At 45.1% G+C, this 12,577-nt stretch overlaps 1 protein-coding gene across 1 annotated transcript; it reads left to right on the top strand.

The window, feature by feature from the left end:
* The first annotated feature begins 5,197 nt into the window (after positions 1–5,197).
* Cd14 (CD14 molecule) lies at positions 5,198–7,072 on the top strand. The gene is made up of 2 exons (XM_031366287.1): positions 5,198–5,643; positions 5,737–7,072. Exons 1-2 carry the CDS (start codon positions 5,641–5,643, stop codon positions 6,844–6,846), a joined length of 1,113 nt encoding a protein of 370 aa, XP_031222147.1. The 5' UTR covers positions 5,198–5,640; the 3' UTR covers positions 6,847–7,072.
* Positions 7,073–12,577: the final 5,505 nt, after the last annotated feature.

Raw genomic sequence — 12,577 nt, 5'->3', positions numbered from 1 at the left:
TGGGGAAGCACAATCTGGAGTCCCATGGGACTGCATGAAGCTGGCTCGTGGGTTCCCGGGGCCACACGGACGCCAGGGACAGCAGGTTCTAGCTGTTGGGCACTGCAGACACTGCTGGATGTAGAAGAGCTGAGAACAGAGTGTGACCCTGCGGGCAGGCTCTAGCCAGGCTGAAGGGAAAAGAGGGGGAGAGAGCTCCAGCTAGTTCCTGCGGGGAGGAAAGAGTCCTTGGCTTGCTCTGGCAGGCAGTTTGGCTTGGTGAGAAGGCAGAAAGGTCTCCTGTAGGAAATTAGACAAGTGGCTCTTTAGAGGAAGACCTCCTCCATTGTTCCCCATGGTGGGTTGCAATGAGAAGAGGCAGTCCATGGCTTTAAAGCATTTATTGTCATGGTGGAGAGTTGTGGTGAGTGAAACCATACCCCCCTTTCTCAGGGCGGGCCTGAGGTTAAACACCTTTTGCAGGGAAGAGTGTCTGGGAAGGGGAGCTTAACTAGCTAAGCCCTTCAGACCTTTAGGTGCCTCATTAAAATGGAGATCTGTCTTGAAGCTACTTGACCTGTGGTCACGTCCTCTACCTGTGGATGGACTTGGTGCATTGTCCTACATGACTGATGACCACAAAATTATGGAGAGCAGCCAGGCGGTGGTGGCGCACGCCTTTAATCCCAGCACTTGGGAGGCAGAGGCAGGTGGATTTCTGAGTTCAAGGCCAGCCTGGTCTACTGAGTGAGTTCCAGGACAGCCAGAGCTACACAGAGAAACCCTGTCTCAAAAAACCAAAAAAAAAAAAAAAAAAAAAAAAAATTATGGAGAGCTGAGGTCTTGTGTCAGGAGCCTGGTGACTAGGAATGTGGCAAACACCTTCCGTTCCTTGCAGAGTTATTGAGTTATCTGCTGGGTTTCCGGGGTATAAACCTAGCTCAACCAGAAAACAGGCTGCCTTCCATGGCCCCACAGGCCTGGAGTTGCAGGTAGTTTTGAACTTCCACTTAGGTGCAGTGAACCTGCCTATCAGGTTGAAAGCAAATGCTTTTGAAGTAATAAAGTGAAAAGCAAAGTTTTACAGTAGCAAGCAGCAGCTTCAGACACTGAGAAGTTGTGTTCCAGAGACAGCAAGGGCATGCTGTAAAAACAAAGTTCTGGTAGTCAGAATGTTGAGACAAAATGACCAGACCATTCTGAATAAGCTAAGTAAGGCCAAAACAAAAATAACTGGTGGTCGCAATGACATGAAGGTCTACGAAAACAAGATTAGCAATTCTCGAAAGAACCCCCCCAAGCATTCCCTGTGGTGAATTTCGAAAAAGACTGTCACCCTGACCTTGCGGCCAACAATCCCCCTACCACCTAGTTACTCAGCCCCTTCCCAGAGACTTTTCAAGGCCAGGTGCAGAGCTGGATAGGGAAGTTGGCTGACTAAGCCAAGAGCAGTCCCCTGAGCAAGCCAACCAATGCCTGGTGAGATCCTTTGTCCTGTGTTCCACCAACCAGAATAAGCCAACTAGCCCTGTTGCAGAAATCTGCCCTCTGTAAAGTATAAAAGATGTGTGCTTTCTGAATTCGGAGTTGACCCACCCTGTGAAGGTGGAGAACCCCATGTATGTGGACCAATAAACCTCATGTTATTGCAACGATCTATTGTCAATCTGTGTTCTCTGGGTTGAGCCAAGCTTACTGCACTTTTAGCTATAGGCATCTCTCCACAAACTGTTTTTCACATCAACTTCCTTCCTCTGAATTTAGTTCTACCCCCTTGGAATCAGCCAATGAAGTCTGCGGTCTCTACCACAAAACAAGCAGTTAAATATCTGCAGATATTTAACACCTTGTACCATGTCTCCAAGACCAATATCGTTCCAGCCCTGGACAGTCATTTACTGATCACCTGTGGTAATAGAGGTAGTGTCTGGACCCTTCCTCTTGCAACAAGCTTACAGCAATGGCAGCTTCTCCTCCTCCTCTCTTTCCTCCTCTTCCTCTTCCTCCCTGGAACTGATGGGAAAGAAGCGTGTGTATGCCTCTGCACATGGGTGGATAGAAATCACGGAGCTGGTTCATTAGTTCTCTTCTTATATCTTTGTGGGCTCTAGTGCCTGAACTCAGATGTTAGGCTTTTTGTTTGTTTGTTTTGTTTTGTTTTTCGAGACAGGGTTTCTCTGTGTAACCATGGCTGTCCTGGAACTCACTCTATAGACCATGCTGGCCTCGAACTCAGAAATCTGCCTGCCTCTGCCTCCCAAGTGCTGGGATTAAAGGCGTGTGCCACCACGGCCTGGCCAGATGTTAGGTTTTTATGGCAAGCACTTGATCACTTGTTTGCCCCAGAGTAGCCTCATTCTTTTTTTCTGTTGTTTTTTCGAGGCAGGGTTTCTCTCTGTAGCCTTGGCTGTCCTGGAACTCATTCTGTAGACAAAGCTGGCCTCAAACTTAGAGATCCACCTGTCTTTACCTCCCACGTGCTGGGATCAAAGATGTGCACCATCACTCCTTGGGCCAAAATAAGTTCTTAAACCCACATCTAACTCCTAGTGGAGAAGAATGAGATGAGGTCCCTGCCAAAGCTATGTCCTTCCTGAAGTGTCCATTCAGACAGCTACCACTACCCAAACAGCCTTCTGTACCATCTGTCTGACAATAATACCTGAGTTTGGATCTTCATCACTGGACTTGGTAAGACAAGTGGAACACCTGTAACCCCAACTCTTGAACAAGGCAGAGAGAAGGGGATCTCAGGGCTAGGCAATATAGCTGAAATGATGAGTTCCAGGTTCAGAGAGAGACCTTGTTTTAGACAAATAAGAGCAAGAGCAATAGAAAGAGACATTGGGCATCAACCTCTGTCCTCCACATGTATACATGTGTGCACACCACATACACACAAATAAGGACCCAGATATCTGAGGTTGAGAAACTTGCCCAAGTCTCATAGCCTCAGCTCTTAGTTATGTGTATCGTCTGCTATACTTAATGAAACACATCACAGATGGATGTCACAGTGACCTGGCCTGCCTTTGAGGCATGATTCAGGGAATATAGGGAATGTTCAACAGGATATACAATAGGCGGTATGCTCTGAGCTTTCCTTGTTTGGATTGAGAGCAGACATGCAGCTATTTATCAATTAACATGTCCGTCGAAATAAAATATCTTCATCAGATAAGGTGGCACGTACCTGTAATCCCAGGAGGCAGAGGCAGACAGATCTCTGAAAGATCTTGTCTTTAAAAGGGGGGGGGTGGCAGTGAGGGGGAGGAATTGGGAGGAGAGAGGGAGGGGAAACTTTGGTCAGGATGTAATATATGAGGGAATAAATAAAAAAATAAAGTAAATGAATAAGGGTAAAGGTGATAGATGGAGTCAGTAGTGTCACCCTCTGATCTGCAGAAGAGCATGCAACACACACACACACACACACACACACACACACACACATGATTTCAAGTAGGATTATCCCCAGAAGTCTAGGGGTGCAATCCTGTGAAGGCTGTTATAATTGTATGGTTACGGTCTTCCACCTATGGGACACTGGTTTCTTTTCCTCTATCAAAACGAGTGATGTACTAATTAATCTTCATTCAACATTCAACAGTTCTAAGAGAAAATGAGAAAGCAGAGTGCAGATGGAAAATGCTTCTTTCAGGCCAAATTGGAAGGTGGGATTACCCCGAAAGGCAGATGCAAGGGAGTTCTCATAGCAGGGCACCTCCAGCCCTTTAGAGATGGAGTCAGTGGGTTTCTAAAGAAAGAAGCAGCAGATGCTAGGATGATCCATCCTACGCGTTTATTAAAGTGCTTACCTACCAAGAAGGGCTGTGGCATCCTCAAGATGGACGATAAGGGAAAGAGGTTCCTCCTAAACATGTCTGTGTCACAGGCAGTTTGTATGAGGGTTGGAAGTGTACAGTCTGGTGTTGCTTCCCTCTATCGTTTTAACAACCTAAATACCTTTGTTAATGCCCAGAACTCCTGATTGGGTTCAGAAAAAAAAAAATTGACATCTAACAAAGACAGACTATCAAAGGCACTCTGAATTACTTGGTCAAGACAAGAAAAAAGTGAGGATGACTGGAGCATCCGGCAGAGCATCTGTCCCTCCCTGAAGAACACTTCATTGCAATATTACTAGAAGTGAGTGGGGCTGTTGGGAGGAAGGGAAGTGGGGAAGCAATTAAAGTCCACAGACGAAGGGACAGGGTGACATCCCAGGATTACATAAACTTACAGGGGCTGCCAAATTGGTCAAAAACTGCTTTAGAAGCACCTTGCTGTAGTCGGGCATAGTGAGGCACGCTTTTAGTCGCAGAAGATGGAGGCAGATGAATTTCTGTGAATTCTAGGCTAGCTTGGTCTACATAGTGAGTTCCAGAATATCCAAGGCTATATAGTGAAACCTATTCTTTCTTTATTTATTTATTTGGTTTTTCAGGACAGGGTTTCTCTGTGTAGCCCTGGCTGTCCTGGAGCTCACTCTGTAGACCAGGCTGGCCACAAACTCAGAAAGCCACCTGCCTCTGCCCCTCAAGTGCTGGGATTAAAGGTGTGTGCCACCACTGCCCGGCTTAGTGAAACCTTCTAAAACATAATGATGATAACGACAACAACAATAATGAAGATGATGATGATGATGACAATGACGATAAACCTTGTTTCCCAATTTTAGGAACACTGTGCACTGTGATTTGGCCAATGCATCACTATCAAATAGCACATTTTGCTTTCTTTTGTTTTTGAAACAAGGTTTCTATTTAATCCTAGCTGTCCTGGAACTCAGTTTGTAGGCCAGGCTGGCCCTGAACTAAAGCTGGCCTGCCTCTGCCTCCTAAATGCTGGAATTAAAAGCATGCCCCACTAGCCTAGCTAGCTTTTTAAAGAAAAATATTGAACAAGCTGGGCATGGTGGCTCACACCTATATTTGTCAAGGCAGAGGCAGGAGGAAAATAGTGAGTTCCAAACTAAGCTAGATTGAGTTACTAGATTGAGAAGTCATGGGGAGAAAGGAGAGGAAGAGAGTGGGAGAAGAATGAATTAATAAAGAATGGAAGAAGATGGGGACAAGGGAGTACTGTTTTTCATATTAACTCTCAACCTTGAGCTTTATTCTCCCTCTGGAATCCATAGATAAGCTCACAGTTTTTCCACAAATATCCAGTTACACTCAAAGAAAATCAAGGGCTTGGATTTGGATGGTGGGAAATTGCTAGCAACTAAGACTAGGGGGAAATGGAGCTGAATCGATGGGACTGAGTAATAAAATAATGACCTAAGGCACTGGTGTGATTCACCCTTTTCCTGTACGCACCAGACAAGCCCGGGGCACATAGGTCATCCTCCTGGCACAGAATGCCCTAATGCCACTCAGAATTCTTCCTGTTTTCGTCCCTCCCTGAAAAAACCCTTCATTGCAATATTTACTAGAACTAAGTAGAGCCGTTAGGAGGAAGAGAAGAGGAGAAGCAATTAGAGTTCACAGAGGAAGGGACAGGGTGACATCCAGGGATTACATAAACTTGCAGGAGCCGCCAAATTGGTCAAACAAGCCCGTGGAACCTGGAAGCCCCAGAAAACCCGCTTAAAGGAAACAAACTGAAGACTTTCTCCAAGCCTGTCTGGACTGCTCAAACTCTCAGAATCTACCGACCATGGTGAGTCAGACTGTCTTGGGGTGGACCTGGAGCCAACCTGAGGAATCTCTCAGGGACTGGCACAAGTCTCCCTGACACCTTCTTTCTCCTCAGGAGTGTGTGTTTGGCTTGTTCCTGTTGCTTCTGACGTTGGTGCATGCCTCTCCCGCCACAACAGAGCCCTGCGAGCTAGACGAGGAAGGTGTCCGCTGCTCCTGCAACTTCTCAGATCCGCGGCCGGATTGGTCCAGCGCTTTCCAGTGTACCGCGGCGACAGATGTGGAGTTCTACGGCGGCGGTCGCAGTCTGGAGCCCTTTCTAAATCGTGTGGACACGGAAGCAGATCTGGGGCAGTTCACTGATATTATCCGGTCTCTGCCCGTGACGCGGCTTACCATGCGGGCGGCGCGGGTTCCTACTCGGATTCTCTTCGGAGCCCTGCGTGTGCTCGGGCATTCCGGCCTTAAGGAACTGACTCTTGAAAACTTCGAGGTAACCGGCACCGCGCCGCCACGGCGTCTGGAAGCCGTTGGACCTGATCTCAACACCTTGAACCTCCGCAATGTGTCGTGGGCAACCAGGGATGCCTGGCTCGCAGAACTGCAGCAGTGGCTAAAGCCTGGACTCAGGGTTCTGAGTATTGCCCAAGCACACCCACTCAACTTTTCCTGCGAACAGGTCCGCGTCTTCCCTGCCCTTGCCACCTTAGACCTGTCTGACAACCCTGAATTGGGCGAGAGAGGACTGATTTCGGCCCTCTGTCCCCACAAGTTCCCGTCCCTCCAAGTTTTAGCGCTGCGCAACGCGGGGATGGAGACGCCCAGCGGCGTGTGCTCAGCGCTGGCCGCAGCAAGGGTGCCGCTGCAAGGACTGGACCTTAGTCACAATTCACTGCGGGAGACCGCAGGCGCTCCGAGTTGTGACTGGCCTAGTCAGCTAAACTCGCTCAATCTGTCTTTCACTGGGCTGCAGCACGTACCTAAAGGGCTGCCAGCCAAGCTCAGCGTGCTTGATCTCAGTTACAACAGGCTGGATAGGAAACCTAGGCCAGATGAGCTGCCCAAAGTGGGGAACCTGTCACTTAAAGGAAATCCCTTTTTGGACTCTGAATCCCACTCAGAGAACTATGACGCCGGCGTAGTCACAGACACAGCTACTTCATCCCTAGCAGTGGGCTTGTCAGGAACTCTGGCTTTGCTCCTAGGAGATCGCCTCTTTGTTTAAGGAACGTTTACATCCTCCCGGTTTCTGAGGGTCCTCGTCAACGAATCCTCTGCTTTAAATTTATTAAAATCTTAACCCACGAGGTAAGGAAAGAAAGACAGTCAAAGATGGCTCAATGGATAAAAGCCACCCCCGATTTTGATCATTTTGGATCATACGGAGGGGAAAAACTCACTCCTGAAAGTTGTCCATCTGTGCCCACAAATAAATATTTTTAAAATAACAATGTGTTTGTTGGCTTTGTTTGTTTGTTTGTTTGTTTGGGTTTTGTTGTCGTTGTTTTGGTTCGTTTTTTGAGACAGAGTCTAGCTATGTATCCTTGGCTGGCCTCAAACTCACAAAGATCCACCTGTCTCCACCTCTCAAATGCACTGGTTAAAGGGATGTATATGCCTTCATGCCCAGTTTAAATAATCCTGAACCAGGAGTCCAGGCCACTCACTCCACAGATCTTTACTGAGTATCTGCTATACATCAGGCTCAGTGCTAGATGAGGAATTCATTCGTAAAACGTTCTTTTTTTTTTTTCTTTTGGTTTTTTGAGACAGGGTTTCTCTGTATAGCCCTGGCTGTCCTGGAACTCACTCTGTAGACCAGGCTGGCCTCGAACTCAGAAATCCACCTGCCTCTGCCTCCCAAGTGCTGGGATTAAAGGTGTGTGCCACCACGCCCAGCTGAAACATTCTTGTTTTTAAAACAAAATCTCGAACATTAGATTTGCCAAATGAAGACTCAGGAGCCAGATGCTGTGGTGGAAGCCTGCTAGCTCAGAAAGACGGAGAAAGCTCCCAGCTGACCTCCCAGGAGGAAAAAACTCTTTCTCCTTCTCCATGCTGTCTTAAATACCCTTCAACTCAAAGTCTCTCCTTTCTCTTTCCTGGGTTTTCTTATGTTCGATCCCTGTCAACTGTTTGCTTGCTCCACCTCTTGACCTATTATTGAGTTTATTTAGCTCTAGTTTACAGAAAGCTCTTGGGTTAAAAGTGTTAGGACTGAGCCACACTTCAACAAGAAACAGATTTTTTTTTTTCCAATTCACAATTTCAGGGTTCACAATGTGATCAAATATCCTGCAACAAATGCCAGGTATAAAATGGTCACCATTTCAAGGCCATTTCAGAACCTAAGAGTGGACAAGCAAAACTGAGTTTCATGTGGCTAAAAAGAGGTAAAGACCATTGGCATGGAAGCTGAATATATTTATACATTTAGGTACTCATTCCATGGTACACTGCATTAAACCCTGGGAAATTAGCAGGGATAAAACAGAAGTTCCTTCTCTTCTGGAGTTTAAATTCTAGTTGGATATGGATGCTATGAATTAAATAGTTGTGTCTTGTTGGGATATGTTCCATAGCTTATTTGGTAGAGTGCTTGCCTAGCATGCACAGAGCCCTAAGTTCAAAAACAAGTGTTACATAAACCCTATAATCCCAACATTCAAGGACAGAGGCAAGAGGATAAAAAGTTCAAGGTCATCTCTGGTTACATAGTGAACCAGAAGCTAGCCTAGAATACAAGACATCACTTTTTTTTTTTTTTTTAAAGAACCCACTGAGATTCATATATTGAAAGCTGGGCCAGGCAGTGGTGGCACATGCCTTTAGTCCTAGCACTTGGGAGGCAGAGGCAGGCAGGTTTCTGAGTTCAAGGCCAGCCTGGTCTACAGAGTGAGTTCTAGGACAGCCAGGGCTACACAGAGAAACCCAGAAAAGGAAAGAAAGAAATTAATTGAGGAAAAAGAGAGGAAACCATCCAAAAGTGGGAGGAGTGTCCAAAGGAGAGAAAGCCATTAAATTTCCTTTGTCAAGGCAGAAACTGTACATAACTGAAGTAATCTCTGTTAAAACTGGTTAATTTCAGTGATATCATAAGTCAAGATCATACTATGCATGTACCTCTCACCCATCCAGGGAGATGGCTATGTGTTGCTCATGCCTACCCAGTTAAGGGTGCTTGAAACCCCCTCTGATCATCTTCAACTACTATCTATCAATGTAACACTCAGCCAGTGTTACTTCCCTCTGAACTCGAAGTTGACTCAATTGCTGAGAATTTTACTAAGTTTTCTTTGTTCTTACATTTGTAGGTTTAGCTTGTAGTTTTACCATGGTAGACAGTTAACTCTATCCCATCTTCCAAGATATGGCTGTAGTCTTTCATGGTTACTTAGTGCCTCCTGGATGGAAACTTATTAGGAGATCTTTCCTTACAATTGAGTCAGTTACAATTAGCTGTATTAAAAAGCAAGACTATATAAAAGAACAATAGTACCTTGCATATGTCCCTCAAGGGTTTTAAAGTAGGAGTGAGGTAGAGGAGGGATAAAGACCGGCCCAGACCCTTGTTCATTTTATGTTTAGCTTGACGATATTGCACCTAGTAACAAGTCCTCTTACACATCTTTATTAGTGCTCTAAACTCTAACCCTAATCTTTCTTTTAATTCTGGCATCTACTTATCTATTTTTTAAAGGTTTATGTATATGAGTGATCTATTTGCATGTATGCCTGCATGACAGAAGAGGACATCAGACCCTATTACAGGTGGTTGTGAGCCACCCTGTGGTTGCTGGGAACTGGAACTCAGAACCTCTGGAAGAGCAGCCAGTTCTCATAACCACTGAGCCATCTCTCCCACTTGCCAGCATCTATTCTTACTATAACATATGTGAGCCATCTGAAGTTTTCTCCATGAGGTTCCCCCTCTCTAGCTACTGACAACTAGCACCTGCATCAGTGGGAAATAAAGTAGTCAAGCAACTGTGATAAACAACAAAGCTCAATGAGATGAGGAGTCTCCCTTAGTCAGCCCCCAAAGCTGTGCCTATAGGAATCCAGCAAGTGCTCACCCTTTACTGGAAGATTGATGGAATGAGGAAAAAAAATGGGTTTAGGAATGGGTATTGCTATCAGGAAGACATAGGAAACAATACTAGATAGCACATAGGACAAAGAAGGAGGCTTTCCGAGCTGACGTTGGCGAGTAGAGAGACCACTCCCAGCGTCAAAGCATGTGATGTCTGTTTTTCTGGACGGCACCCAGCAGCCTAGAAAGAAAATGTATTCATCCAAGATTGAAATGAGAAGTACAAGGGATCCCAGAGAAGACCCCAAGATTGAGAAATTTGGACTGATAGAGCAAGGCTGAGTAATCCACCCTCACAGCGATGGAAGGAAGTGAAGAAAGGAAGTGAAGAAAGGACGGAGACAGGATTAAGAGAAGTGGGTGTTCCACATGGCACTCTGTGGCCAGATATCTGAAGTGGAATGGCTTTTTTTCTTCTGAAGGGTGAAATGTGGTTATAGGATTTCCTGAGCCAAGATCTGTTTCCTTCTAGTTTCTTCTGCTGCTTTCTGTCATCTGGAGCTAACATACCCTAGGTCTTTTTTTTTTTTTTTTTTTTTTTTTTTTTTCGAGACAGGGTTTCTCTGTGTCGCCTTGGCTGTCCTGGAACTCACTCTGTAGGCCAGGCTGGTCTTGAACTCCGAAATCCGCCTGCCTCTGCTTCCCAAGTGCTGGGATTAAAGGTGTGCGCTACCACTGCCCGGCCATACCCTAGGTCTTTTTCTCAACTTCCAGAAGAGAGTTTTACCCTGAAAACAAATTCACTTTTTGTTCTCTCTGATCCATTCTATTCCTCCCAGCCTATAGCTTCTAGCCACTTTTTCTAATGTTTATTCCCCCCAGATCTTTTAAAGATATTTTTAAGCCACTTAAAATCATATTACATAAAGAACATTTGGACCCTGATTTGAATCATTGTGGCAAAACTTTTTGAGGCTATGTTATGTAATTAGGTTGCCCTCAAACAGGAAATCTTGCTTCTACATCCTGGGTGCTAGGTATGTGCCACCACTCCCAGGAAGGCATTTCTTAAGTAGCTAGATTTCTTTATTCTTTTTTTTTCTCCTCTCCTCCTTCTCCTTTCTTATTTGTTTGTTTGATGTGTTTGAGACAGGGTCTCTCTTCATAGCCTTGGCTATCCTCAAACTCACTCTGTGGACAGGCTGGCCTCAAACTCAGAGATCCTGAGTGCTAGGACTAAAGTGGTGAGCCACTACACTTGGCTTAACTTCTTCAAACCAATGTTATACCCCATATCGAAGGAATACAATTTTTTTCTATGATTATTTGAATAGATTCAAAAGAAACTTGGCAAAAATTCAATCCCTTTCATGAAAAACATTCAACAAAAGAGAAATCTAGAAAGTTTCCTCTTGTGGTCATGAAGCATACAGAAAAATGTATGCTGAGACCACATATGATGATGAAAGGTTAGATATCTTTGCTCTAAGATCAGCAACAATACAAGAACAGATATTTTCAAAGCCTCTAGTCAATACCTTAGTAGAGGTTCTGGTCATGATAATTCATCATGGAAAGGTGACTTTATTTCACAATACAAAGCAGACTGGGACTTTAATTCAGGTTTTTTAATGCTTCTAGCTCACCTACCAGAGGTAGGGGAGAAAGATGGTTAAGGGGACAAGGAAGATGTGGACCTGTTTAGAAGTAGTTCTTTAGGGTGATTCCAATCTTTGTTGTCAGGATATCAGCAGTCCGGTTCAAAACATCAAATGTGGGGAGCCGCAGCTGCCACCCTACATATATATTAAACACCTGGTCTCCGGCCAGAGCAGAGAGCATTGAGATAAACAAGCCTTAGTTGGAAAAGCTGTGTGCCTCTAGTTTGTGATGCAAGCTGGCATGATTTTCCCGCAGCCTATTATGCTTTGCTACGTAGCTGATGCTGATTGGGACCAGGGAAAGTATTTAACCCGCAAGGGCTGGGGGCTGGAGTGATAGTAAGTAAGATGTAATAGATAGGAGTAAGTATGTAATAATTAGAAGTAAGATGTAAGGATAGAAGTAAGATGGAAGAATAGTGAGTAAGTATGTATAGATAGGAGTAAGTATGTAGATATAGAAGTAAGATGTATGTAAGAATAGGAGTAAGTAAGATGTAGGAGATAGAAGTAAGATGTAAGAATAAGAATAGAAGTAAGATGTATGTAGTAAGATGTAGGGAATAGGAGTAAGTAGGAAATAGGAGTAAGAAGAAAGTAGAAAGATGTAACTAGTAAGATGTAAGAAGAAGAATATAAAAGAAGCTAGCTAGAGAAGAAGTAAAAATGAAGGTTCCTGATTAAACTGCATGGAAAAGAGCTCGTGTTTGCCTCCTTATTTCCGGTGGACGGAAAAAGGCGCCCGACATATGATGGCCCAAACGGGGAAAGACGGACGAAAGGCGGCCGACAATCAAACACGAATGAATCAATAGTGGCAGTCCAGTCCAGTCAGCAGACACCAAACTCGAACCGGTCGCAGCCGTTGGATCCAGAAGCAATTGAGAGATTCCACCAAACTGACACGAGTCCATGGAAGCGGGAAGCAGCAGCCAGAATACAACTCCAAGTTCTTTGGGACATTTCCCTCTACGAGGTTATGGCAAGCTCAGCGAGGCATCGTAAGGTGTCATCAGCAAAACATTCACTGTCTATTGGGTTCTATGCTCTTTCCAAACATCACGCATCCTCTCAGCCAAACATCGTCTCACCCAGTTGAGATGGCTCAGTGGTTAAGAGCACTTGGCTGCCCTTCCAAAGGGCCCGGGTTCAATTCCCAGTTCCCATAAGGCATCTCATAACTGTTAACTCCAGTTCCAGGGCACTTGACACCTTCTCAACAATGGACATAAAAGAATAAAATTAAGGGCTGGTGAGATGGC

This window comes from Mastomys coucha, unplaced genomic scaffold, assembly GCF_008632895.1.
Source record: "Mastomys coucha isolate ucsf_1 unplaced genomic scaffold, UCSF_Mcou_1 pScaffold13, whole genome shotgun sequence".
Lineage (NCBI taxonomy): Eukaryota > Metazoa > Chordata > Mammalia > Rodentia > Muridae > Mastomys > Mastomys coucha.
This window is presented reverse-complemented; position numbering and strand designations above follow the sequence as displayed.